Source organism: Anser anser, assembly GCF_964211835.1.
Source record: "Anser anser genome assembly, chromosome: 4".
Lineage (NCBI taxonomy): Eukaryota > Metazoa > Chordata > Aves > Anseriformes > Anatidae > Anser > Anser anser.
In genome coordinates this window covers 37,620,556-37,648,450 of record NC_139724.1, presented here as the reverse complement: position 1 = coordinate 37,648,450, position 27,895 = coordinate 37,620,556, and the positions used below count along the sequence as shown (strand labels likewise).

Here is a 27,895-nt window from a genome sequence, read left to right as displayed (position 1 = left end):
TGTACAAGGTGGCTACTAGCCAGCAAAAATCTGCATGGGGGCAATTAATTGTGAGAACTTGTTGTCAAACTTAGGCTGCTGTGACAAGCAGAAAAAAACATTTCTGCTTAATCACCATGAACTGCTTCCTCAACTACAAGTATGCACACAGCTGTAAGAGAAAACAACAGCTTGCTTTAAAGTGAACTCCTGTTAATTCTTGAATGAGGGGGTTGAACAAGCTCATGCTAGTCTGGCTGAGCTTGCTCCTCATGGCAGCATGTGCACGATTTTCAAATCTGCCTCTTTAAATACCATTTACTGCATAAGCTCTCAAAAACCCAAGGTCACTAGCAAGCCATCACACTGATGAATCATAGACTGAACTTTCAAGAGCAGTTACAACAAACAGCCCTATGCAAAGGCATCACAAAAATGGCTGTGCATGCATATTAGAGGATTTAATGAGAAAACACACACAAGGAGATTGCTGAAAAGCACAACAGTGGTGAGATTACTTGAATAAAATGCATGCACATCATCTTTCCTACTATCTCTTCTGCCTTCTTTCCCACAGGTTCCACCTGGGTTCTCTGGACATTTCCAGGATAAAGGGACAAGTCATTAGCCCAGCACTTTCTGGGCTGTTGAATTTTGTGCATGTCACTAGAAGTAACTTTCTCACCATCCATGCTGGTGATGATGATCCTTGGCTGAAATTTCAATCCATTAGAAACATCCATAATAAAAACTTCACCCAGGGATGTCTTCTTATTAAATATGAAAAAAAATGCACACGGTAATGAAGCCAAAAGAGAAATAAAAAGCACCAACAAATCACAGTCGTGGTGGAAGAACCGATGTATGGGATGTCATCTTTACTACGAAGCAAAATACAGCTTTTAACAGTGTAAATTCTACCTTAAGGGGAAACAGTCTTCCTAGTATAAGGGAACAACACGCCTGAGAATGGGGCTGGCTCTGCTGTACCAACAGCTCCAGTGCCTAAGGCAGGGCACAGCTGTGGGACTGCTGTGCCTGCCAAGTGTGGGCAGATTAGGATGGCATTCAGTGGTCATCCGCCCACAAGGTCCAGCACCTCTGCACTACCCAAGGGCTGCCCACAAACAGCAGACATACACAGAGACTGTAACGTTTTGTGTCACGATTCCTCTGCTGCTGCCTTTTCCTCTGACACCGTGCAGTGAAAGCAGTGTTTTGCCTTCCACCAGCCACACGTGGCCTTCCAGGATTTGACCATCTCCAGTCTCCCACCATACGCTCATGCCCCTGTAGGACTGTCAGATACATGCCCCCAAAACACTGGGACACATTTGACCAAAGTGGTTTGCTCAGGTTAAAGATCAATTCATTAAGTCCATAAAAATGGAGAATACATCACAGAAACAGCACAACAACCCAGTGAAAATATGTTCTTGAACTCTACAGGACAGTCTAACCTGATTTGAATTGGACAGCTCAATTATATATTTTGTTAGAGGCCATGGCTTATCTACTTACTGTGGCTCAAAAGATAAATATTGATTTAAGTGCACTTTGGCTGTGGAAGAAATCTCTTGAGAAAAAAACAGAACAGAACCATGGAGCCTCAACTGCACAGTGTCTCGGTGACTCTGTAAGGGGTCCCCTGTCTAAAAGCAATGAGAGTGCTTTTCAGTCTCACCAGCTTCAGAGAGTGGTTGAGGTTGGGAGGGACCTCTGGAGGGTCTCTGGTCCAGCCCCCTGCCCCAGCTTGTACTGGAAGACGTAGTCATTTCTGAAGACAAGGCATCAGCCACAATGCCACGTCCTGCAGCAAGCTCTGACGCAGGCATTGGAACAAAGTAAGAACTTGAAGATGACTACAGCCATACCCTACATCTGTACTATTTCAGCAATGCTGAGATGGGCACGCAGGTAAACAGACGTTCTTCTGAATACGTGGAGAGGCCAGTCCAATTGATTAACCGAGTGCTTTTGCCTGCACAGAACACTATAAAATTAATAGGATGATCGATTAAATAAAACATGAACATTCAGCCTTCCATACAGAAGAAACAATTTCATCCATTTATATGTGCATTCTTAATGAAGAAAAATAACGTGACAAGCAAAAGTGTCAGCCCTTAATTTCATTTAAATTGCAGTAGTTTTTTAAAAATAAATTCTAGATGTTTTCAAAGTAACATATTCTTCTAATTTGAATTTCCTTCCTACAAGTTTCTTAATACTTGCTTCTTGTTACTTACTTGTTTCTTAATACTTGCTATACAAGCTTCCATAAATGTCTCCTTTAAAGTAATGTGAAATGCTTCACTGTTTTCAGATTTTTCATCTTCTCTGGAGTCTAAGTGACACTGTTGTTTTAAGACAATAATAGCAAGAAAGGGCAGATAGCACAGAAATCATGCTTCAAAACAGCTTCAGCAGAACAACTTTTTTTTTTTTTAAATGTGGAATATTTCTCTTTACTTAAAGACAAAGCCTTAGGAGACTTACTCTGCAAGGGACGTCCTGGGTAGTTGAGCCTACTCTCCACTATTGTAGTGGCTGCACAATACAATCCCTTTCAGATTTGCTAGAAATTAGTATCACTCACTGTATGAGCTCCCCAGCCTCTTACTTCATCTCTTTGTCAGTGCAGAACTGCAGCCAGATGTCAGTTAAAAGCTATCACACCTACTTTTCAAAAGAACCCGTCATGTAACATCAACCCACAGAGATTAAACTTTTTTTTTTTTTACATCCTCTGATGACAGATGAGTTCAGCTGCTAACACTCCTTTCTTTTAAACCTCACAAACCTATCAAACCTTGCAACACTTATTAGATTCTGGTGTAATTATACAGTTTTTGAACAGAAATTATTCCAGCTCTGATCTTTCCTGCAGCCTACTCAATAGCTTTGCTATCAGCAAGAGTTTCCACCCATGGCTGTGGCCATCTCTGCTCCAGTTGAGGACTGAATCTGACCCTGGTCACAACCTGCATTCTCCCTATCAAAATGTGAACTTTTGCACTCCATACTTCCTAAAATGAGAGCTTTCCACTATTCAGATGGCTTACATACCATGAAGGTCCCTGTGTGCCACAGGGCATTTGTAAGCAGAATGTGACTTGTGCCAGGCTGTGGGCTGGCATTTAGCACGGGATGCAAAACGGCTCAAGTTGCTGTGGACATCTATGGACTGACAGGCAGGGTATAACACTCTCAGCGGCGGTTTAATCTATAAATCTTGTATAACTGAGATTGAGTACTAGTAGGATGAGAATAGTAGCCTTATACAGCTGAAAACAGTCCAGAGTATCCAGCAGAAATGCTTGCCAGGACTGCCTGTAAGCCTAAATAATTGAATCTCATTTAATTCGTATATACAGAGCTGTCTTTGGGAGAAATGTGGCTCTTTCCATTAGTTTAGGAATCAGAAAAAAAAGTATGGAGACTGCATCAAACCTACTATTTTTGGAAAAGTAAAAACTAAGGTCCTTTGTGTCTCCTTTAAGGTGCTTTCATAGTTTGCTTAAAGGACCTAGCAGTATTTTTGATGTAACCAAAAGCATTCTATAAGGAAAGAAAACCAAGTATATTTAAACTCATCGCAGGCACATGAAGCGTGGATTAAAATATGGCTAAGAGATGTACAGAACCACCATCTACTTGGAACAGAAATGTCCAAAATGTTCTCTTCTCTTAGTAGGGCTAGTGTACTAGATAACATCCTGACAAGCTAGGCTGTGTATATTAATGCACTTTCATATAAAAGCATACGAGTACAGAACAACAACCGAGAAAAGTGTTCATAAAGAAAAAGGTCAACAGTTTCATTTCTTTGACAACACTGCAGCAGCTCAACATGTTTGTTTTTTCCTATTAAAAAAAATAAATCTTTGATCTGCCAGGCCAGGCCTGCTACATTCGAATCTTGTCTGAAAATGCATCCACAAAAATCACTTATTTAAAGAAAAAAGTCAGCCTTTACATAAACTGAAACCAAACTAACAAGCATATTGAGTTAAAGATTTTTAATTAATTTAATTAACCCCCTTTCTCCTTCCTGCCCATCTCCCTTTCCTCACTAAAATGAGTCTTTATGAACAAGGATATGGCACAATTTAACTTGATCTGACTCCCTGACATGCGTGGCCAACTGTTTTGTCTCATCACCCTAAAGCAAGTGTACAAGCAAACTCTCTCTCCTTATTCGACCAGCTCCTCTTTGCTTTCCTTGCTCTCAGTTCACTCAAGTAACATCACAACAAAGCTAGCTCTGCTTAGCTGCTTCCAAAATGCAAGATGTGACAATTAAAACCCAGAGAGAGGCAACCATGACAATAAGCAGCAAGACTAACACAATCTCACCTAAATGCCACTAGATCCAGCCTGAAGGGCACCTCAGTCCTAGCACCCAGGTTGACTTGTCCTTAAGGGCCTGGGGCTGGCTGGTAGGAAACCCAGTAGGAACATCAATAGGAAACTGGTCTTGGGTTACATAAACCTAGGGCCATGTAAAATTTCCCTACAAATAAGCTTGCAGTCACAATGTAGTTTCAGGTGAACAGTTTCTGGCATCAGAATCCCCCCTCCAAGCTACTGATTTCACTATGTATTTTTGCCAAAATGCTCAAGAGAACAAGAAAAAGGCCAAGACAGATACATCCATTTCCGGAGTTTCTTCTCAGACCAGCGGAAGGAAGGGAAGGTCAATTTAAGTTCTGACAAATTGCAGCTGGAATATTACAATAAAATATGGTCATCAGGTCACTTGGACATCAAGACCTCCCTAACTCTCCACAAGTACATCTTCAAATTGCAACAGAGCAATGGTTTCTCTGTATAAAATGATTCTGTCCATTTCAATCTTGCTGTGAATATATACTCCTATTCCAACTTCTTTTGAGTTGTGAGTGTTCACACTCTTCAGAGATGTAGAAGAAAGAGATATGCACTGATAGGAACCTGAAAAAGTTAAAATATCAAAAGCTGTCTCAAAACCTGGAAACCAACCATATAACTTCAAAAAATGAAAATGTCTCTGCACTGATTCATTAGTTCTCCTGGGAACACTACTGCAGTCAGAGTCAACATTTTATGAAATTAAGTTCAGCTTTAACCCCTTCTGCCCTTCTTTTCTATCCAAATTCTTCAATTTCAACTGTATACTCTTCAAGCAGTGGTGGTTCCAGAAGACTATTTAGACCTTGGGAGTTTTGTTTTGTTTTGTAAACTACAGGTAAAATATTGTTACACTATTTATGTAGTCTGAAAAGAGGGCTCTTAGAAGCTGAATATAAATTTACAGTGTATTTTCTGTTTTTCCAAGGAAAGTGAACTTGCATGTTTCAATCATAATCACAAAGAAACTTTAGAATTAATTTAAAAAAGACAGAACAGAAGAAACAATTACTACAAACAACTGTAATTGTTTCCACCCTGTGGAATATGCAGCCATTACGGCAGTTTAACAAGGCACTTTTGAGGGTGAACAACTGAAAATACAGTCTTCCTATCACAGCTTTTCTTAAAAAGTGTTTCTTTTAAAGTGTACCTTTAGGCTGCAAGCTGCTCAGCATCTGGGAATGCACATTACATCTCCCAGAGCAGGTTGCAGAGGGTCATTTTTCTGAAGTATCCTACTCTGAGACTATTTTGGCCTTACAGACTGATAGCTTTTCATGCGTAGAAAGACAATTTTCTGGTGCCACTACCTTTTCAAAAAGCAATTATAAAGAAGTAATAAAGTTTAGCAATGTCTCATCTTCAATATCCCCTGCACACGAGGCAAAACCTGAAGCAAGGTTTGTCATATGTACCTGACATCACATTTGGAGGCTGCCTTCCAAAGAAATATTAGCAGCTGAAGATATTGCCGTATTTACCTAACTGCAAAAGGAACTGGCAGATCTGAAACCTTTTTCGGGTGATTTATTTTTTTTTTCACTGAGATGTTACAATCTAATAAAGCTATTTTAGCTAAGTGCTTTTCATATTCTGCTATGCTTCTCTGACTTTGCCAGTAGTATCTTTGTTCTATACATTTTCAATGCATTTTCCCTGAAGGAATATGGCTCTTCACTGTCTTACAGCACTATGCTACCAAGATAGTGGCAAACATAACAGAAATTCACCACAGAGATCTCCACGTAAGTTGTTTTGCACATTAATATCTGTATTAACATGGGGTTTAATTACTGTCAAAACAGACTGTATGTTCTTGTCTGCTCTCTGAGTGCCTCAGATAGATATGTTTCATATGAATTACAATGACAAGAACAGTCACAGGTCTGCACTTGCGAAAGATAGTCATACCGAGTTGAGTGGATATTCCATCATACATTCCATGGGCACTCTGGAAGCCCAGATATTCATTAATGCAGCTCTGATGCCACTGTGCACTATGCTGAGTACAGCCTCAGTGTATGCCTCAGGATATTGACCTTGTCACTAGAATGGCAAAGATGGCATCTAGTTGGGCTGGAAAACAACTGTGTGGTCCTATTTTCAGCATCTAAGAATATCAGGACCTACCCACCTCTCTCTTCCCCCCAGACCCTGAGGCAGGAGAAAATCCTTTCCTAATACTCAGGTCAGCAGCTGGGATATTTCCTTTCGGATGTTGGGCTTGACCTGTTACCTACATTTCTTCTGGTCATTCATGTTTTCCATAGGCACCCAAAGCCAGTTTCTCCACCTGGCCTATCAGTTTCAAAGCATCAGCTTCAGGAGCTATCTTCACTTAAAATTGCCCACACCCAGCACAAGGAGATGAGTCCAGTTCCTAAAGATTTAGTGAGAACTCTCACACCTACGTGAACTCACCTGGCTGCTGGGGTCACCCTCAAGCATCCCTGAAGCACCCTGAATTCAGCTGGAGTTGGAGGTAAGTAACAAAAGAAAGAGCTGTCTCAAAAACACACTAGGACATGGCTGGTCTCCTTCCATGAGCAAATACGATTACAATTTTTTTAATTTTTTTTTTTTTTTTTTTGCTGTCCCTACAAGAATCTGGAGAAAACTTAAAGAACATCACTTTTGGATACTTCTTGCAGGCCAAATATCTCCTGAAACACTATTTATCTGTCAAACAAAACCACACAGGCATGCACACGCACAGCTCTTTCACTTACTCTGTTTCTAAAGGAAACTCAGACCTGCTGGTTACAACACACGAAATGTACGTGCAAGCACACTTGTGATCCCTTAAATGCTTGTGAGAAACCAGATGGTTTCCAGGTGCAAAGTGATTTTCTTCCATGTTCACAGACTAGCCTAGATGAATAAGGAGAAAAACACAATGACTAGAAACAGCACATCCGTAGAGCTCATGCCTGGCTTACTTCTTCATTTGAGTCACCTTCAAACTTGTCGTGACACTATGAGAGCGCATGAGCAAATGTGCATTCCATTATGAAGCATCAAAGATGACTGTGGCAAATACAGCACTACTTTCTCTGAGCCACTCCAGTATCTCAGCCTCATGCTTTCACTCTCCCGTAGGCACAGCTGGCTTTTCACTGTCGCTTCTTTCCCCACTAAATTTATTAGATTTGTTTGCTTTCTGTATGCGCAATTTAATGTATGCAATGTAACCCTTGAATTTTTCAGAAGTGGCCCCATCCATTACTATCCGTATATATAATGACTGCTACAGTAGACCCTGACAGGGGTTTCTGGGGTCTGTGCAGTACATTCAAGCATTAATTTTGCTTTGCTTATCTGCTTGAAACAATGGCAGCAACCAGAAGGACTGACCCTGGAAGCCTGCCTTTTCTCTGCCTGCCCAGCTACAGGGCTGCTGCTTGGTCTGACTTCTTAATTCTTACTTTCAGGTACTGATCCCAGCTGGTCCCTTGTGTCTCCCATTTGTCTTTGTTCCTGAATTGATCAGAAAAAAGATTGAGAATCTCTGTAGAACATTGTAACTTTAAAAGCTCTTCCTGATGACTTCAGTGGAGGCTTTTGTGTAAAAACTGATGAGAACAAAAACTCCACAGACATTAGAGACGTGAGATTGAATCTCAAATAATCAAGCAGGTTGCATGTAAAATGCTGAACATCTCTTGCAAGGCAAGGCTTTCATTCTCCAAGAATAAATCAAAGAGAACAACTAGTATTAAGTCATCTCTCTGCAGTTCAGATTTGTATTTGACTCTACATTGTTTGTCGATTTTTCTTTAAACACGTTGTTGTTCAATGTTTTATCTAGATGCCTGCCTGAGACAGTGAAGTATAAATAAAGACGTAAGTTACCTCACCCCGATCCCAGTCCTCAGATCCCCTTCTCCCCGTACACATATAATGCACGAGCAGAACAATTGGAAATGGTATTTCTAGGGACATATTTGTGTGCCATCACAATTTTTACAATGGCACTTTTCCTTACTAATTGAGTTTCATCATAATAGATAATAAATCCCTTATGTCTTTCATATTCAGACACCATTAACAAGATGCTTGTATACTCTGGTGTGACAATTCAAATGAAATTTGAAACTTCTTATTTACTTTGCCTATTTGTTTATTCTGATTTCTGGGCAAAACAGACAGCTGTGTAGGGTCTAGCTGTACTTCTGAGATACTGAGCTTGTTTTTGGCAATAGCATTGTTATAGCTGGCTTATTCGGTCCTCTCTTCTCTTGTATTCCACATCTCTTTCCTCCCATTGTACTGGCACAACTACTTTTGCATCAGGGAACTGATCCAAATGGAAAATAACCCAGGAAAAAATGGTTAGCTTCTGAACTGGGCTCGCAACATAACTGCACAGCAGAAGGGTAACACAGAGGCAGGAATAAGTAATCTGTGACAGACAGAGGCAAGCTGGTAGCTGCCACAGCAATGGTATGCAGAGACATATAAATGGAAGCCTTCACTACTGAAGTACATTATTTACTTCTTAGCCTCCCCAGCCTCGGCTGCACGGCTGCCACAGAACTGTTTTTGCAATGATTTAAAAACTTGTTGCCCCAGCATTTCACAGACCTCATGATGGGATGCTGATTTTTCTTACAATTATGTCTAAACCACTGGGCAAAGACCATCACCCTCTTCCAGAAACCAAGTCTGGGCCAGCATCTTCCTCTACCACTGCCCCGTGGCTTTCTGCAGGAGAGAAGCACAAGTCTTGTAGGCTGAGATGGAGTCACTACCACATGTACCTACTCTGCACCCTGATAACGCCACAGGGACAGCTCAGCGTGTCTAAGGGGAATAAAAGACATTTGGAAAAAAACCATAGTTTCCTGCTTGCTCTATATCCAGTGACAATGTACATAGCAGATGTGAAACAGAAAACCAAACCAAAAAAAAAAAAAAAAGATTTTAAATTGGTCCTTGTTTCGCTGCATTTTGAGCATCTTTCTGCTATTTGCTGTACAGAAATGCTTTGAATTTCATGTCTCAACATATGGAAAGGAAGAGTAGTTTTATAACCGAAAAGCTTCACTATCCACTCACATAGCCTGGCAGGAGTCTTTAAGGTATACGTAACAATGCAGAAAACATTTTTAGTGCCAGCTACGTTTCACCTGGTGACCCTTTCAAACCACTGCTGGCCTTCCAAACCACCAGTGCTATGTTGGCACTGGTGTGAGTCTCAAAATAAATGTAGGACCTCAGCTCACCGGAATTTTCAGTCCGTGATAACTATTTGGTGCAACACCCGCACAAGCTTTTAATAGAGTCACCAGGACTTATGTCATACCCCGGGCACATGGGACCCAATCTGCTCAGTCTTTAACTAGGTCCCATCAGTATTCTGTCTCCAGGATTGTGTTAGGTGCTAACACAAGTGTTAATAACTTTCCGTATTAACTACTGTCTAGGGACTTTTCCCACCTTTTCCTCCCCCTTTACTTCTGCTTAATAAAACCCTATTAATAGCAAAGAAGAACAGTCAAGTGGTGGCAAGACAACAGTGGATCAGACTCTTATCATGCACTTTCATCCTCTTCCAAAGGCTGATTATTCTTCACAAAGACATTTTAGACATACACAGATCAAAATAATTACTTGAGAAGTTATATTAATAGATTTAATGAAGAGCTATCGAAGACACTTGAAAGTGTCCTAACAGTCATGACAAGCTACTTGTTGGCAGGGTTTTACGGAAGACACAAAATGGGAGGCAGAAAAGGAACTGCTGATATCCCCTGGACTGCCAATGCTGCTCTACAGCCTGCCAAACTCAGCAGACTTTGCAGGTAATGAGACACCTTTGGGGAGAGTTTGTGGTTTTTCATATTAAAACCTCTGCCCATCTTTGCAGTAGAATTATTTATGAATTTTACTCCAACTACAGAGACAGCGCTGGTGGGATTTCTGAGGCCTCACGCAGTAATGACAGGACATCACACTGAAGAGAGGATAAAAGCTTGTCTAAATTGAAAATCTAGGGGTATTTACCAACACAGAGCAAAGACTCAGTCAGTGCCTATTATCTACTGCAGAGATTATCAAATGCTACATGGGTTGAGGGACATTAATGATCATAGATGCTATAAAAGATGAAAAAAATAAATATCTACTTTTTCTCTTGCAAGTGTCACACAACCTTTAAAGCATTTAGATGCTACTTCCCCAGTGAACTACATTTTTAAACCATATCATTCAATCCTGGCTGAGCCTGACCCAAACAATATTGCTAAGTATCAAATCCCAAATCCACCTTCCACTCCTCCAAAGCTGGTGCAGCTCAGAACCTCTTCAAGTTCAGACCTTAGCCAAATTAAGCCTTAGTCTAGCTCACACTCACGATGTCTGTAAAGCAGGAAATTCCACCCATGCTGGATTTTTCAAAGATGTTATATTGACATTTTGTATAACTCAGTACTAAAAAATTGGGCAGCACAAATTGCTATGATGCATTACTGGGGAAAAATATCTTTATCTTCTTTCATACCATCTTGAAAGTTGAAAATTAATAGAGTCATAGAATCATCACATGGTTTGAGTTGGAAGGGACCTTATAGACCATCTAGTTCTACCTCCCCTGCTATGGGCAGGGACACCTCCCACCAGACCAGGTTGCCCAAAGCCCCATCCAGCCTGGCCTTGAACACCTCCAGGGATGGGGCATCCACAGCGTTTCTGGGAAACCCATTCCAGTACCTCACCCTCACAGTAAAGAACTTCTTCCTTATACAAAATCTAAGTCTACCTTCTTTTAGTTTAAAACCATTACCCCTTGTCCTGTTACTACATACCCAAGAGTCTCTCTCCATCTTTCTTGTAGGTGCCCTTTATATAGTGAAAGGCTGCAGTAAGTTCTCCCTAGTCTTCTCTTCTCTAGGCCAACCATAACTCTCAGCCTCTCTCCATAGGAGAGGTGTTCCAGCCCTCTGGTAATTTTCATTGCCCTCCTCTGGACCTGCTCTAATAGGTCAAAGCAGGAAACTCTGCTGAGATGAACTCTTACGTATTTCACTCATTTTTTCATGCTCCTTTTTTTCCCCCAATTCCAGTTTTTCATTTTTTCCATCCATCCATTTTCAGCAACTGATTACAGAAATACCACATTTTAAGACGCTATCCCAGGATCCTGCATGAAATCCCACCACAAAGCAGTCACTAAGACTAAATACTGAACAGTCTTTGGCCTGTAGACATGCCCAAGGGATGGGGCTTGATGAGGGCTTGGATCTCGGTAGAAGCCAGCTGAGAGGTACTGCTCATCCAATTTTTTAGTGCTCAGTGCTACTACACAGGAGAAGCTTGGTTTAGCAAGGAACCCTAGGGACAGGCCCCCCCCCGTGAAGACCATCCAGATGTTTGCAGCACACCACATTGCCAAGGGTCCTTTGGAAGCCATTAGCTGTTCAGGAGCATGGGGAGAAAAAGGGAGGGAGAGAAGAGGAAATGTCTGCTGAGCACACTCACAGAAATAAAAAGAAAAGCACTGTCCGAGTTCCAGAAATGAAAAACTGTTCTCACTGAAGTAGGTGGGAGCTTTGCCACCAGATTTCAATGGAGACAGAATTTCACCCGATGTGAACAGTACTCTGGAAATATCCTCCCTCCAGACACACTGTGGGAGCCCTTCTGGCTCTGAATGCTCGCTGGAAAGGGAAATTAAAACCAAACCAAGAAAACAATACCAGAATGATTAATCAACAAACCAAAAGGATGCAACAGCAATTAAGCAAAAAGTATTGCAGAAATGGGTGGGAAGAAGCAGCAAGTCCCTTATGTCATGGACCACTGAACATTGCCAGGAAAAAGAAGGGATGCAAAGATGGGTGCTTGTGGTGCTGGGTAAAGGCTGCCATGTCAAGTCTGCATTGGAGGCAGTCTACAGAGACTCAGTAACAAGAGGAAGAAAAACTTCTAGCACAGATTCAGCCTCGGAGTATGTTCCTGTCACCAATGCTGTGTAAAGAGGCCAGAATCCAGTAACTTCAGCAAAAATTCCTAGGAGCAATCAGTGTCAGCACATATAAATTCCCAGGCAGGATAGTTCACAGAAAGGGCAAGCTTAGCCTTGTGTAACTATGAGGATTCTGGAAATAAGAAATACAAAGCATGAATACAATATGCAGTCGCAATGCCTATTAAATCCCAACTATATGACAGCTACGACCCAGCTATTTAGCCTACAGTTGCCCTCTGATTTAGTTAGCATTTGGTTTCATACCACAACTATATGGTGGTTCTGGATGCTCCCTTTCACTGACTTAGAGTTCAGGCTGCCTGAGATGCTAAGCTCTACTTTTCAGAGTGCCTGAACAGCCTCAAAGCCACATATGCCAGCTAGAGGTACAAATTCCCAGCACTGATGGTTGGAAGCTGGGGCTGATTCCAAGGAGCTCATCTTTGCTGTGAGCTCCACTACAAAAAGAGACCAAATGGCTCTGCTTCTGGGAACTACTGCAAATTGCACCACTTTGGATGTGGTGATGACAGCATGTAAACTTCCACACCTACAACTGACTAGTATTCAAGTTCTGTATTCCACTGTGAGATGAGAAATCCAGATGAAGATTCCTGGCTACAACATATCAATGATGTGTGAGTGAGCTCTGGGAGCCCTGTGGTTTGTTGCCTCATTACCTGAGTGTTGAGACAGACCCACTGGCCTTGGTGCAAGTTTCTCATCCATGGACTCTGCTGTCAGCCCTCAGGATTGCCAGGTGTTAGGGACTGTTGCCCAATGTCATCAAAGGCAAGGGAAAAAAGGGAGGGCATAAAGGCAAAATAAAGCATCTGCAGCCCTGTTGTGCTCCTCTGACTCAAAGTAACTTTTTCAACTAGTTACGTAGCTGGCAACGTGGAAAATGAAGAACAAATGTGTTTGGATGGACACTAATGCTTTTGCAAACTCTCAAAACAAACCTGGAGGGGGAGAGCGTGGCTGTAGAGTTACAGCTCTTGTGCTCCCTGGCTGCCTCTACACCATTGTTACCACTGACGACAAACCAAAAGAACTGCTTCTTGGCATGCCAAGATCCTGGGATGAAAAGCATGAACTGCCCCTAACGTTGGGCTTTACACCAGGCTGCTGGCTTTTCTCAATTTGGGCCACACAGCTGTGGGAGTAAAGGACACTCATGGCCCTTCTTCCCTACCTCAGCACTGAACCTTGTAAAGAGCAGTGGGACAAGGGTAGTTATCTACCAGGGGAGCTGCTGGCTTCAGGAGCACTCAGAGGGTACAGCTGAGACCAGAGTCTATCTCAGCCTTTAGTAGCATTGTGGCAAAATCTTTCCGTCACAGTTTAAATCAGCCTCAAATGTATTTAAAAACAATTACTGGAAGGAACAAAATAACATCTTGTTTTGAACAGCCCTTGCCAGCACCCAAGGAGGCTTGAGAAAGTCATATCCCACCAGCTGACAGGCTGGCCACGGATCACAGCCGGGTCTATAACCTTGCTGCTCACACCCCTTGCTGGATCCAGTATTTTGACCATAAAAGGACCCAAACTGAAACAAGTACCTAATCCACAAAAGACGAGTTTAAAAATCCACTTCTGGGTCATTTATGGCTAAGGTCACAAGTCCAGTATTTCCAGAAGTTATTTTCACTGCCATGACAGTGGCTGCAACATGAAGGAAAATATGATCATTTCAGCCTAGCCCTCTCATGTCTCTCCCATTTTTTACACATCACATTTTTTTGGCGTCACACCCAGGGTCAGAGTAGTACGTAAAAATGCTTGAAAATATTATTTTTTTCCAGGACCTGTGTTGGCTACATATACAAGCCTGTATTTTATCACATTCTTCTACCTCCCTTCAAGTATATCTGATGATTTTCTACAATATTCTTGTCAATACTAATGCACCAACTGGTATCAAACAGATATGTATTTTCTACTGATCTGCTATTTTATCTAAAAGTGAGAATTTTAAACAATCCTCACTCAAAACAGCTGACAACCATTCTTTTCAAACTGTCAGAAGTAGATTTTCAACAATGAACATCAGAAACATTAGAAACAGAGCCATGCAGACATTTTCAGGGTTACTAGCTCAAATGGCACCTCTTGAACAAGCAAAAACTACACTGAAAACCTCCAAATTCCTCCTTTTTAGTACAAATCGGCAGCATTATTTCACCATGCTCAAGTTTTCAAGTGCAGGACCATCAATCCTTATGAAATGAGAAATTCAAGTATGAATAAATAATCAGACAAGCTTCAGTTGGCGTAAGAAGATAAAAAGAAAGGCAAAAACAGAATTCAACATTCTTTTTTTCTTGTCCAAAGGCAGTGGAAGTGATTGCTGCATTTACTATTTATCTTATGATACGCAGGTAATAACTTCCACATGGTCACATAGGCCAGTGAAGAAAGGCAGGCCAAAGGACATGTAAACAATATCTGAAGATGACCATAAATTTGTATTTCTTTGTATTGACTGAAATAGCTTGTTCTTCTGTCCGTGTGGGGGACTCCAACTAGAGGTTGTTATCCTACACACAGATTTGCGCACAGGCTGGGAGTGTTTGCACCGCAGCAGAATGACATGATAGTTACATCTACTTACCCTGTAGATTTCCACTTGGCTTAAGGTAAGGTCACTGCTCCAGTAAAAAAGGCCTCAAAGGCCATTTTCCCCCATTAAATATCGGTTTGTGATTCAGGTTTCTAATAATTTCTTTCAGAGCAAATTCTGCCAGAAAGAGGAACTTACTGCTTGTTGTGAAGTTACCCTCCCCAGCCTGGGGAAAGGAGTCTACATCTTGGATGACTTGTAGCACTCCCACAGTCCGCACCGGGGGATCCAGAGCAACAGAGCTCTCGTTCACTGTTGTATCGCTGGCTCCTGTTATCTGGTTGGTTGGAGGTCCTCCTATGGATGCTTCCAAGTCCGGAGGTATATCATCCATGCAATCCGCGTTTGGCTAATGGGAAGAAAAAGAAGAAAAGTGAGCTTTGATTTTATAAAAACGCTTAATTTACTTGCTCCTACTTTTTTAGGCTTTTTCATTTTCTCTTAAACCCACTGCTCCTATTGTCATTTTCTTGATTCCCATGGAACTGCTTATGAACAAGTACTGAAAATGGCAACATAAGATGAATAAACATGCACAGTTTGCTTGCTTAAAACCTATTAATGCAATCTGTTGGAAGAGAGATCCAAAGCATGCATTGGAAATATTCAGTGCTAGACTGTCACTTACAATCTCTAAATATCCTTATTTATACTTCTTAAAGGTTTTGGGAGCATGTAAATTGAAAAAATAGTTCACTTATTGATATGATCTGCTCAACACAGGCAGATTGCTGAGTCAGATTACGAATGTAAACACAGACAGTAGCTGAAGGGGGATGATTATCGTTTCTCTAAATATACATTTTATTGAGCTGATATCAGACCTTTCAGGAATAGGAATTCATGGAACTGCCTGTGGGCGCATCTATGTGTGGGGTGCGAAAATAGAAGCTAAAACTGTTGATAAGACAGTATTTTAACATGAAAAGATCTTTTTCTTTGCTAATGCTGTATTTCCTGCATAAATAAAATGATGAGAAAAGAAACAAACAAACAATATTGGAAAATTGAAGAGTTTTATTTAGATCAGACTCTTTCTTCGTTTGTGATTCAGACAGCACGGATGGAAGTTCTCTGTAATTTCTTCTTTCTTGCAGTTTTATAGTGAACATGACTACCCCTACAGAATGGGCCAAGCTTTTCAAGTCAAGTGCCTGCCTTTCTATTGAGCTTACAGGGAAGCAATGAGAGGGTGTTTTGGTGTGCACCTTTTGCACTGCATCCTTAACGTTAAAGCACCTATTTGGGGAGAACACTGAGCATTCAAGTGGGCAGGGAGGGCTGTTTGTCCAGCAAGAAGACCACATCCAAGCTGGGCAACTAAGAAGTCAACTAATTCCCACCCCTAATTTCTCTAGGCCTGTTTAAAAGTCTGATGCTCCCCTTCACACAGCAGTGACTTCTATGGAGCTCCCCATAAACACTGGCGTAAAACATAGGAGTAAAAGGTTCTTTTTGCTCTCCGAGGAAACAGATTCTTGTGCCATTATCCCACACAGCTGGGTCTAGTTCTCCCCAAGGCATGGAGAAAACTTTTTTGCATAACTATTTCAAGATCTGGACTTGAAGTTTTAACCTACCATAACAAAAAGCAAGGATAATTCAGAAATGAGGATACTGTTTGGCAGGCCCAAAATGACAGAGGGGCATTGCAAGGTTGAGCTGCAATTACGTAGATACATTGTTAAGCTAGGAAACATAAATTTATGTATATCATTATTGTCCAGGAGTCAGAAGGCTAATCTGGATCAGTCAGTTGGGCTTCCTCTAATTTCAATAGCCTGAGATAATTTTGCTGTGTGATTCATCCCGCCCTACGGTAAGTGCTATGAATTGCCCTTTCTACCTTCCTACTGCTCACCACTAAACAGAGAGGGGGCTTAAGCTGCTAGACTGGAAATCCAGCATCTGGATGGCTAAAGTCAAGAGGTGATGAACCTGCTCCATAGATCTGATTTTTGCTATGCTTAGGTGTCTCACTTACTAAGGCATTTCTGAAAATTCTCAGAACCTGTCTGTCTCCAACAGCAGCCATCTAGAAAGTAAGTAAAATATACAGCAAAGACATAAACAGAGGCTTAGCTTTAAGCACAAGAGTAATCCCTTTGAACTCTGGGGGTTACCATATGCTTGCATTTTTTGCAGAAGTAGGACCTTACTATGCTTTCTCTTTTCCCATATATTCCGTCTGATTGTTGCCATCTCCTGAGTATTTTTTCACAAATGTTCCTAATGAAAAAGACGTGAACTTTACGCAATCCTCAGATGACTTGTATCCACAAGCCGAAGTTTGGGATAAAAATTACAATTGCCATTGTCTGGCTCCAACCTAATCCACAGGCAGTGAGCGCTCCTCACAACTGGGATAAAGGCACATTCAGCTACATGTGACTTTAATGAAACCCACCAAACTTGTACTTTTCTGAGTGAAACACCAATTATTCATCTGTAGGCCTTGGTTCCAAATCATTCATTAGATTTACCATTCTTTCCCTCACCCTCAGCTGTTATAACAAATGCGTTCAGAATTTCATTTTAAAATTACATTTGACTTTGAGGGCAGTATATCTTAAAGAAAAAAGACCTGCTTTTTTATTTTGTACTCTAAGAAAAATTATTTCAAAATTTTTTCAGGGGATCAGTTGTCTGTCCTTTGCTCTGATTCCAGTTATTCCTAGAATGGGGCTTTATCACTAACTTTTAAACGTTTAAAAATAATTGAAAGCCAAACCAAACATAAAAAAGATGCTAAGATAACATTGCTTGATATAATTAATCCCTTTACTCCTGAATCATTTTAGTTGGAAAAATAGTGCAAATTAAGCAGCATACTATAAAACTAACGATATAAAATACTGATCGAAAAAACTACATTAAGTTTTTTGCTGTCAGGGTGACCCAGATACATTTTCTAAGTTTAATTATATTGGTTTCACTCATTCCCTGCATGTAAGTGCTTTGAGGGCACAATTCCACTAAAGTCAAGGGAAGGCTTTGTATTGACTTCTGAGCGCTTGGCTAAGGCTCTTAGTGAATAGCTTCAAGTCATCCAATCTGCTGCCAAAAATGCAGCTGTCTGCTTATCCAGCAGATATTTGCAGAAAAGAGGGAGAAGCAGAAGGAAACTATTTTATGTGATATGATCATCCCAAAAGCAATGTAGGTCTTTGAAAGTGAAAGTCACTTGCACTGCTAATTCACTTCAAATATTACAGCCGAAAGAGGTAAAAGTCTGTGAGCTGGATTCACCAGCACAGCGACGGTGGAAAAGGTTACTCCAAACGTTTGCTGATAGATACTCAGTTAATTATCCTCTGGAGCTGCAGAGTGCCACGGTGAAAAGCTGGGATGTTAGGGTGCTCAGCTACCGTGAAAATCAGTGCAGTCAGTTTAGTGCCTCACTGCAGCCTGAAGATCCTGGTTTTAGGGCAGATAATCTGAAGTCATTGTTACAAATTAAATGGAGAGTTTAGATGTGAAGTGAATTGAAATATTTAGAAATTTCTTTTTTAACCAACCATTTCCTGGAAAATCCCAGGTCTTCCTGCTAAATGAAGCACAATCTATCCACAGTTGCACAAGCCAGCTCTTTAACAACAACCATAGGACAAACATTCAGCTGGCAGTAGAAAAACTAATAGTCCTGCCTATGGTAAGATTTCCTCATTCCTCCCATTGTGAAGTCTGCAAAGGTCCTTGGCAAATTGGTGCTCAAGCCTCCCATCAGAGACTGCTGCCTGCCTAAGGCTTCTTTTCTCTCTGTGGAAATTTCAGCTAAGATGGCTCAGCAAGGCTCAAGAACGTGGTTAGGGAATGGCATTTTGCTTTATCCACTCTACAGAAGCGTTTGCCACCTCTTGCTGAGAAGCCCTAGAGCTTTACAGCTTCTTCCCGGGAAATGTCTTTTCCCACAACAGCCTACTGACATCTGGCTAAATTATGAGCCTCTGAAAAAATCAGTTCATGTGTGCTGTTGGAGCCTGGTGGCTTATTAGGGACTGACAACTGCAGGCTCCAAAGAGAACAGGGCTTTGTGTGGTGCCAGGAAGCTGGCTGTGCCACCAGAAACCACTGCACAGGACCAACACCCTCCCAAGCTGCCCCAAGCTGCTGCTATGGGGCAAGGAGAAGGGTGAGGATGCTCAGTGTCTGTGCAGGTAGAGAAGAGGTCTTGTGAGATGAGCAGGGAGCAGAAGCATGGGCAGTGACACCAGGCAGGAGGGGGCTATGCAGAGAAGAAGCAGGGACAAGAGACAAGGTAGGAGAAGCAGCAGCAGAAGTTAAGGCAGATTTTAAAAAGAGAAAGCGGAGAAAACAGAGCAGGAACTGATAGCAGTACAAGAATTTTTAACCCCCAAGCTACCAGATGCTCTCAGACTCCTGTTCCCTTTGCTGTCAGCCAGAGGAAACCCTTGACATGAAGGCTACCGTATGTTCCCAGTTCCCATGGACAACCGTTCCTACTGTAATTCACCTCAAGGGGTAAAGCTAACATGCAGTTCTTCCCTCTCCCTCCCTAACTTTAACCAATGCCTCATGCACGTGGCAGCCAGTATGCTTTCTCCAAATGATGGAGCAGGCTGTTTTCAGTTTGTCATCTTAGAACATACTAGGAATTTTTTTACAGAAATTAATAAAATAAAAGCCTTTGAACAAACTTGGCTAGTGGAACATTAACACTAAAAATCAAACACTTGGATGTTAAGACAGACCAGTGCTGAGGCTGACTCTGAAATCTTAATTTGACCCAGTTGTGTATGTGGGTTACAACAGTATCCTTAATTACAAGATCAGTATAGCTATTTCCACAGAATCTCCATGTGGAAAGTTCTCACTGAGGAAGCAGAATGGATCCCCCTTCTGCCACACAGTACAGAGACAACAAGACCAGGGGCTGTGAGAGCTAAAACAAAGGCTGAGGAAACTGAATGGTGCTTTTAACTCCTAGTTGTGGCAATTAGATTCTATACCTGCCGCTACAGAGCTGTTCATGTACAGTAATGCCAGTCTTGTAAACCAAAACTTTTGCAAGAGGTCTGTAGGCACGTTTTTCCTCCCCTTGATGTACCCAGCCTCAGACAACCTGTCTGATTTGCGTACATGCTTAGCCTTCAGCAGCTGCCAGTGAAGTCTGAGAGCCATATTCTGGATGTAAATACTGACAGATGGTACTAAACTTTCTGGGAAGACCTTAACATCTAGACTAGATGATCTCCAGAGGTTCCTTCCAACCTCAGCCATTCTGTAATTCTGCGAGCTATTTTATTTTATACAGCTCTCTCATATGTGAGCTAGCATGTAACTGGGGAGGGCGTTTAGAGCACCTGTTCATGTACTGACCAGTGCTTCAGTATTGAACTTCACTATCACATGGCACGCCTCGCATGCTGTGAGAAATGACTCGCTTCTTCCTGGAGAAGCCCCTGATCTCTGTGATAACTGCAGTTAGGAAACTGGCAGACAGTACATGTACTATCTGGATAGAAACAAGCAACCTAAAAAGATTTATTTTTTTTTTTAACAAGTTCTAACCACACCTAATTGTACCAAGTAGCAAAGAGCTTAACCACTTCTTTTTTAGCATGGGGTCTGCCACATGCTTAGTTACTGGTAGACATATTCCTAATTGGAATTAGCAATACAGAGCTTGCTACAGATAGACTTTAAGAGAAATCTGACAGAAAAGAGATTTGGCTTCCTCGAATGAGCAATTAGCTGTTCTCAACTGGTATATCAGGGAAATTTTTATTTGTAGACCTTCTGCTTTGAGATTTGAATTGTGCGTGGAATTAAAAACAAACAAAAAAAAAACAAACAAAAAAACACAGCCCTGATTTAAAACACAAATGAAAGCTGTACAAAACAATGTATAAATCCACTGAAACACCAGTAAGCAATCCCCTGCTCGATAAGCTGGGCCGGGCGTCACAGACACACAAACCCCAACACTCAACACGCATTCTTTCTTGCTGATAGAAGTGGGATGCAGGAGAGAGGTCGAGTCACACATTTCAGCTTGTATTACCTTTAGCAAATTAACAAACAAATCAATAATGTGGCAGGAAGAGTAGAATGGGAACAGACAGGCAAAGGACTGGGGATGCAACCAAGTGGCTGGCGTTTCCCATCTGCCCCAACCAGCTCCTCTGCAACGTGCTTACCGGGATCCCTAGAGCTTTTAAAATATTCATTTTACACATAGGGCAGGTACGATGGTCTAGCAGCCAGGGGTCTACACAGGACTTGTGAAAAAGATGCCTGCAATGAGAAACAAGACATTTTAATTCAAATCCACCACAGCACAATTTATCACTTAGTACCAGACACTTCTTCTGTATTCAGTGAAGTGCAAGCACTTCAAATGGTGCGGTTTGTGACCTCTGCAAGGACTGCAAGTCTATATCCTATGCAGACAAAGCTTTAAAATGATTTCTGCAGCATGTCAAGCGCATATGCACAGTATTACTCAGTTGAGTTTGGAAAAGAAGATGTACACAAACAGAGAATTAGGAAAAATACACAAAGTGCAGAAGCAAAACCCATATTCTTTAAACGTTAAAGGCTGTCAGTAAACAAAACCTACTTGCTGGTGAAATCACATTACTGTTTCCTGAGGGTTCTGCAGACAAACCTGATTACACAAAGGTGAAGCCATTGGAGTTCTGGTATTATTTTTAAGGATGCACACATAAGGAAAGCAAGTTAAAAAAAAAAAAAAGCTACTCTTCATTTAAATGGAAAAATCAGGGTGATATTTTTAAAGGGTTCTCCCTGACTTTTCCTTCTTTGGAATTTGCCCATCAAAGTGAACTCCTAAACAATTCCAGCCCTTAAGAGGTTGTTGCTAATCCCATGCTCCATCTGAAGTGACCACTAATTAACTACCTGAGCCATGTAGCTGCTGGGCCACTTTTCTTACACATTGTCCAGGCAGAGGAACTGAAAACTTACCTACCTTGGCCTGACACAAACTGAGACTGAACATGGAAGTATTTAGTGTACAAACCTGACTGACAGCTGTATTTTCTCTTGTGAGCATATTCTGTTATCCTACGGTTGTAGAGGGTGAATGTTGCAAAAATGCAGGAATGTGGGGCTCAGGATTTAAGAAACGCTGGTGAAGAGGTCAAATAAAGCACCTAAGGCTCAGCCTAAGGCAGATAAGTTTCTCTCTCTTGCTTCTTTCTCTTTTCCTTAATCCACAGGTGGCATATTTGGGCTGACAGTAGTGCGCCATTGGCTTATCTTGTAGGCAATGCACCTGCTCTCTACTTCTGTGTTCTGTGGCTTGGGATAGTTTGCTTTTGGCTGGCTCCCCTCCTTCTGAAGAAAAGGGAAAATTTCCTACCATACTCATAGCCTCAGAAACTATACTAATATGTAGGAAAATTAGTAAAAAAAAAAAAAAAAAAAAAGTAATATTTTAAAACTTTTTTTAAATAAATCTTTTCTAAACAATGAATAACCTAAGCAAAATGGAAATAGGGTATTGTATTCTGAAATATGAGGGTTTATACATAAAAACTTGCCCCAAAAGGTGCACACTAAGACTTGTTTTGAAACAACATATAGATCAGCTCTGACTTTCCTAAGGCAACAGGTGTCCCACATTTTACTTGGCAGAGCCTGAAAGTCACATTTCTGTCTGCTTGAACTTTCACATTTGAGCAGTCTCCAGCCTCCGCTTCCCTGTGCTGTCACTGACCCATTCGCACCGCTTGCACAGCCAAGCCATGCAAACCCAGCAGGTAACAGCAGCTGGGCACAGCTCACAGCGGCCCAGTGCTCCACCTGGAGCGGGCATATCGCAGCATATGCCAGCCTCCACTAGGAAATGCAATCTCTGAGCAAGCCACAATCACAGTTAATGTACCAAAATAATTTTAAATATTTAAGTGGTACATATTCAGCTGAATGGGCTGGCTGCTGTACTCTGTCACAGCGTCTCTCACATAACAAGATACACATAGCCTTTCAACTTCGGATGGAAGATACTGAGGTGCACCTTTATCAATATCGATTTGCAACCCCGGCTCTTACTAATGTGGTATCGGCCCACGTACTAGCTGGCTGGCATACCAGCTGGCTTCAGTTCTAAATAACATTAGAAATGCAAAGCCAAAACTAAGTGAAATCTCAGAATGTTATTCTTTTCACTTGAATATTTTTCTCACTACTTCTAGAAGAAACAGAATCTTTGAGAAACAAAGCTACGTGGCGAATTGTCACATTGCTGTACTTGGTCTGACTTCACACAACTATGGGAAAGGGCAGATCTGTTCTTGGCAGTTTGACCTACTCTAATTATATCGGTTGGCTGTGATACCAAACTGTGTCACACCACATCTGATCCTGCATGTCAATATGATTGATGCAAATGAAGTATTGTGATATTTTAAGTTCAAACCACTACTCTACTAAGGCTACTACAGTTCACAACCCTCCTCAAAACAAGGCTTGTCTGACCTGATAAAAACATAGTGCACTAAATTTCCATTACCAAAATCTGTTTCAGATAAAAAAAAATATGTAACTTCTATCGAGCCAGGTTACTGTACACTGGAAAGTCCCCTCTTGTTTTCAAGTTCTAGCTTTGCAAGCCTCAGTCAGGTTGTAGTTCATATTACAGCATTTCATTATGCTTGTTAATCACCAAAAGCTTGGAATTTTCATGGCTTAAAGACTTCAAAAACTGAAGGTTAGCATTTTTAAAGTTGGCTTCAAAAAACAATCCTGTAAAGAAACCCTACCAATGCTGAGTAATTTAAATACATGACAGATCACATCACTTGGCACTTCCCAATACTACACTGTCACAGTGTATTACGGCTCTATTAATTTTAGATTTAATACGTACAACGAAAGGATGTTGATTATTAGACAAAAATCAACACAAAAATGGAATGCTACTGAAATCAGATAAAGATTTCAATTTTAAAATTTTTGTACCACATTGTACAATTAGAGAGCTCATATTATCTATTTCCATACATGTAAGCATTTTGTATGGAAAAGCAGTGTTGCAGGCTTTGCAGATTAGGATTTGAAGGTTTATTTTACTCTTTATTAGCTATAACACTGTATATATACTTATGGCTTTCAATAAATCCTTGACTGATCAATGCTCTGATAAGTTTACCGTCTAAATTCAGTTAAAATAAGGGTCAGCACAAAATAAGATGAGAGTGTAACAATGATATTTCAGTCACACACTAAGACAAAGACGTAAAAAGATCAACTGAAAAAAAAATCCTTCTCTCTCTACATTTCTGACTGATTCAAGTTTTAAAAGGAAGGAGACGGTAGAAGCACCGTGGATGAGTTCAGAAGTAATGATCCACACAGGGAGACAGCAAGAGAGATGTTTCAGACACAAGCCAGGAACATGGCTTTGACGATGAAAGTCATAGCTGAAGAAAATATGTGCTTTTTTTTTTTCCTGTTGTGTGCAACCACATGCATTGCAAAACTATGTTGATTTGGATGGGCTGAAAAGTTTCTCAAAAGAACTGTAATTGATTAGTTGAGAAAGAGGAAGGCAATAAGAGAGATGTTGTAACAATCCTCATACAAGACAAAGTTTTCCATAAGCAGAAAGGAAACGAACTGTTCTTCACCTCTCCTAGGGATGGATAACAGACACGATGGTGTGTTCAAACTGCAGCAAGTGAGATTCAGGTTACACAATAGGAAAAGCTTCACCGCTGTCAGGGTGGCAAAGCACTGCAATAAATTATCAGGGGAATTTGCAAAGTCTCCATCCTTAGAGGCTGCAGTGTGTTGGAAAAATAACTCCCAAGAATGACACGTGCACAGCCAATGCCTCCGCACCATGGGGGTGGTGGCCTCCTGGGATCCCTCCTGCACTGCTCTGTGACTCTGTGACTGCACAGGGCTGTGTAAAGCTCAAAGAGTCACAAAGTAAGGAAAAGAATCTCAAAATCCCAGAGCATTTCATTTAGTGTTATCTAATTAGCACTTAATATTTTTTAACAGGAGATTACTTTTGTCTGAAATGCATTTCAATTTTCTTTAAAGCTGCAATTTTGAACATACAACAAAAAAGATTTATTTTGGGCTCAGCCCAAAAATAATAATAATAATTTTATCTTTGTAAAACTCTTGTAAAACTTCTGACTTGCCAACAATTATGAGAAGCTTTTTTTTTCCAGGGTAAGGGGAACTGCTCTCCTCCCACCTTCCAGTCCTAGTTCCAACTTTCTGAACTGCACGCAAACAAACCTAGCAGTCACACTTTTTTTTTTCCCAAAAGAAAAATGCAAGCTTAGACAAAAGGAGGCAAAAGCAGAAAGAAAAATACGTTCCCAGGGCCCCAGACTAAAAGCATCAGTTGCTTGGATTAGAGATGGGACAGCAGCATAGGACTGAGAAGAGTTTTGGTATGCGGCTGAGCAGCACTGTAGTACCTTACAAGAAGGTTTGGGCTTTATAGGATGCGTATGTGCTACTATTTGTTTGTTCTTAAGGCAGAAGAAGGAAGGACAAAGGAACACGATGATGAGGGTAAGTGGGAAAATGGAATAAAAGGGAAGAAGTGTTGTGATGAAATGACTTTCACAGGAGGCCAATGAAAAGAAAGGGAAGGAGTGGAGCACTCTGTGAGATCACAGTTGTTCAGTGGAGGTTCAGAGGAGCTGTGCAAGCTCAAACAGAGTCAGAACAACCATTTGTTGGTGACAGAAATGGAACAATCTGAAAAAGAACTTATGAAGAAACAAAGTTCTCAGTAGAGATGACATTGAAAGAATTGTCTTGCCTCTCCGTGGATGTTTAGTAAAGTTAGGAGAAGTTTAGTAAAAGGCAGACAAAGGATCTGCCACTATAAGTAACTTCTCCAAAGAACGTGCAGAAAAAATGAAGGAGTTTTGAAGCTGAAGATGGAGGACAAGCAGAAGGAAGTAGGGCTATGACAAGATGTGTCACTATGGGAACAGTGAACTTGTTTACATTTGATGTTGTGTCAGCACTCTCATAGATAACTTCAGTGATACTTGCTACCATTAAACATAAAAACAGCTGCAAGCCAACACTTTCCTCACCATCAAGTGTCAGTATATGTTTATTTAATACACTCTGTAGAGTGAAGTTTATTAATATGGGCAGTTGGGGGAGATGGCTTCCAAGGAGGAAAGAGCGGAAGAAGCACAAGTTAACTAGAATTCTCCTCCCAGCTCTCCAGTGTGGGCTACATTCACAACAGGCTATCCCAGTGCCAGCTCTCTGCCAACTGTAAAAAGAGGAGCTTTGGGGAGACAGCTTAAGTGCTAGTAAACATCTGTATATACAACTTCAGAGCTCATACGCTGAAATACTGGCCGGTGGATTCTGGTACCAGTTTCTTAGTAGACTCAGGACTCAGCAGCCTTAAAAAACAACAACAACAAAAATAAAAAAAATCTGAAGATATACAGGGCTTCATACTGAGTGTGTCTGCTAGCAGTGGTTTTCCCAGCACAGCCTGCAGGATAAAGCATCCTCTTTCATTTGCAAATCTTGGGTCACATTTGGCTATGCAGGTAAAAAGTTCTACATCTTGAGCAGCTCCTGGATAGACGACAAACTAAGGTCAGCCAGCACTGGTGTCATGGTATTGGCTTCTGTAAGGCTCAGTGAAATGCCAGCCTTTCATTAAAGAGGGCTGACTAATGCAGTTCCCTTACTAGAAACTACAAACGGTTTAACTGAGGATGCTGGAGGAAGAAACCTACAGTGTCTGTAGGCCTTTATCAAGATATAACGATATAACACTCTCCTACTCACTTAACAGAGACGGAAAGCTTTCTTTTTTTTTTTTTTGTTTTGAGGAGAAAAGTCTGACAGCAGCAGAAAGAATCATGACTAGCATTTTCCTGTTTTGGAAGTCCAAGCCCATGTGAATTAATGTTTAAGATACTGCCCTCACAATCCGGCCAACAGGAAAGCCAGGGTCTGTGAAGTAGCGGCTTGAGAAAGATCTTTTAGTTTTTATAATTCAAAACTGCTTAGGCTCAAACTGTGAGTATTTTACAAGACAGATCTGCTGCTGCTAACCTTTTAGCATGAGTCATTTTCTAGGCGACCTTTTAAGTCAGCCAAGAACTGAACATCACCTGTTAACTATGTGTTTCCTATTCACTCTGCTTGACTCAACACTGTGCATGACAAAATCTGACTGGAGCCTCACTGAATTATGAGGCGAGACACAAATGAAAGTTAGAGAGTACTTTTTTTTGCTGTTTTATAACTACCTCTGAAAACTGCCTGTCTCTATCGTGTACAATTTCCAAACTTTATTATGCTTCTATGAAAACAGGCTTGATGCCAATGCAAGGTCCACATTTTCTGGTAATTTCTCATTTTTGTCTGTATTTCTGCTTCATGAAGTGCGTGTTTGCAGAAAAAAAGAGTTCATATGCAATTTGTCATTGTGGGGGATTTACAGTAGGTCAAATTTATGATTAATCTGTTGCTTTTTGTTTGCCATTTAGTGATGGCAGTAAACAGATTAATGAGTCATATGAATGAACAGAAATGGACAGCTTGTAACATTCAAATATCTACTAGGGAAAAACATAGCAGGAAAAGAAACAAATATTTCAGCTTCTCAAGCCAATGAACACGTATCCAGCAGAAGAAACTCCATAAAAATCTATGCTCTATATATACTGCACTTGAGATCACTCTTTCTAGGGTAAAAAGCACTTGCCCTTGCTCTCTTGGGAGAACCACTGTTCCTAGGAAATTTCCTAAGAAATTGATTTATTTAGAGAAATCTTTTGTTAGCTAACACTTCATGGATGATAATAAAATGACACAGAGAGGTGACTGCAGCTGTTATAGGTGGCAAAAGGCTGCACTCCTGTGTCACATCACTGTGAGTGTGCGTGCAGCACCGGGCATGGTCATGTGAAGGGAAGAAATGAGAA

The 27,895-nt window shown here is 41.1% G+C and overlaps 1 protein-coding gene across 2 annotated transcripts in view; it reads right to left on the bottom strand.

The window, feature by feature from the left end:
* Positions 1–27,895, bottom strand: part of RNF150 (ring finger protein 150) — a 121,537-nt gene that overhangs the window by 17,499 nt on the left and 76,143 nt on the right. For both annotated transcript variants that reach the window (XM_083834927.1, XM_083834926.1), the window contains exons 5-6: positions 21,131–21,227; positions 15,108–15,318 (exon numbers count right to left, since the gene is read on the bottom strand). In XM_083834927.1, the coding sequence (XP_083691053.1) occupies positions 15,108–15,318; positions 21,131–21,227 (308 nt within the window). The remainder of the gene's footprint in view (positions 1–15,107; positions 15,319–21,130; positions 21,228–27,895) is intronic.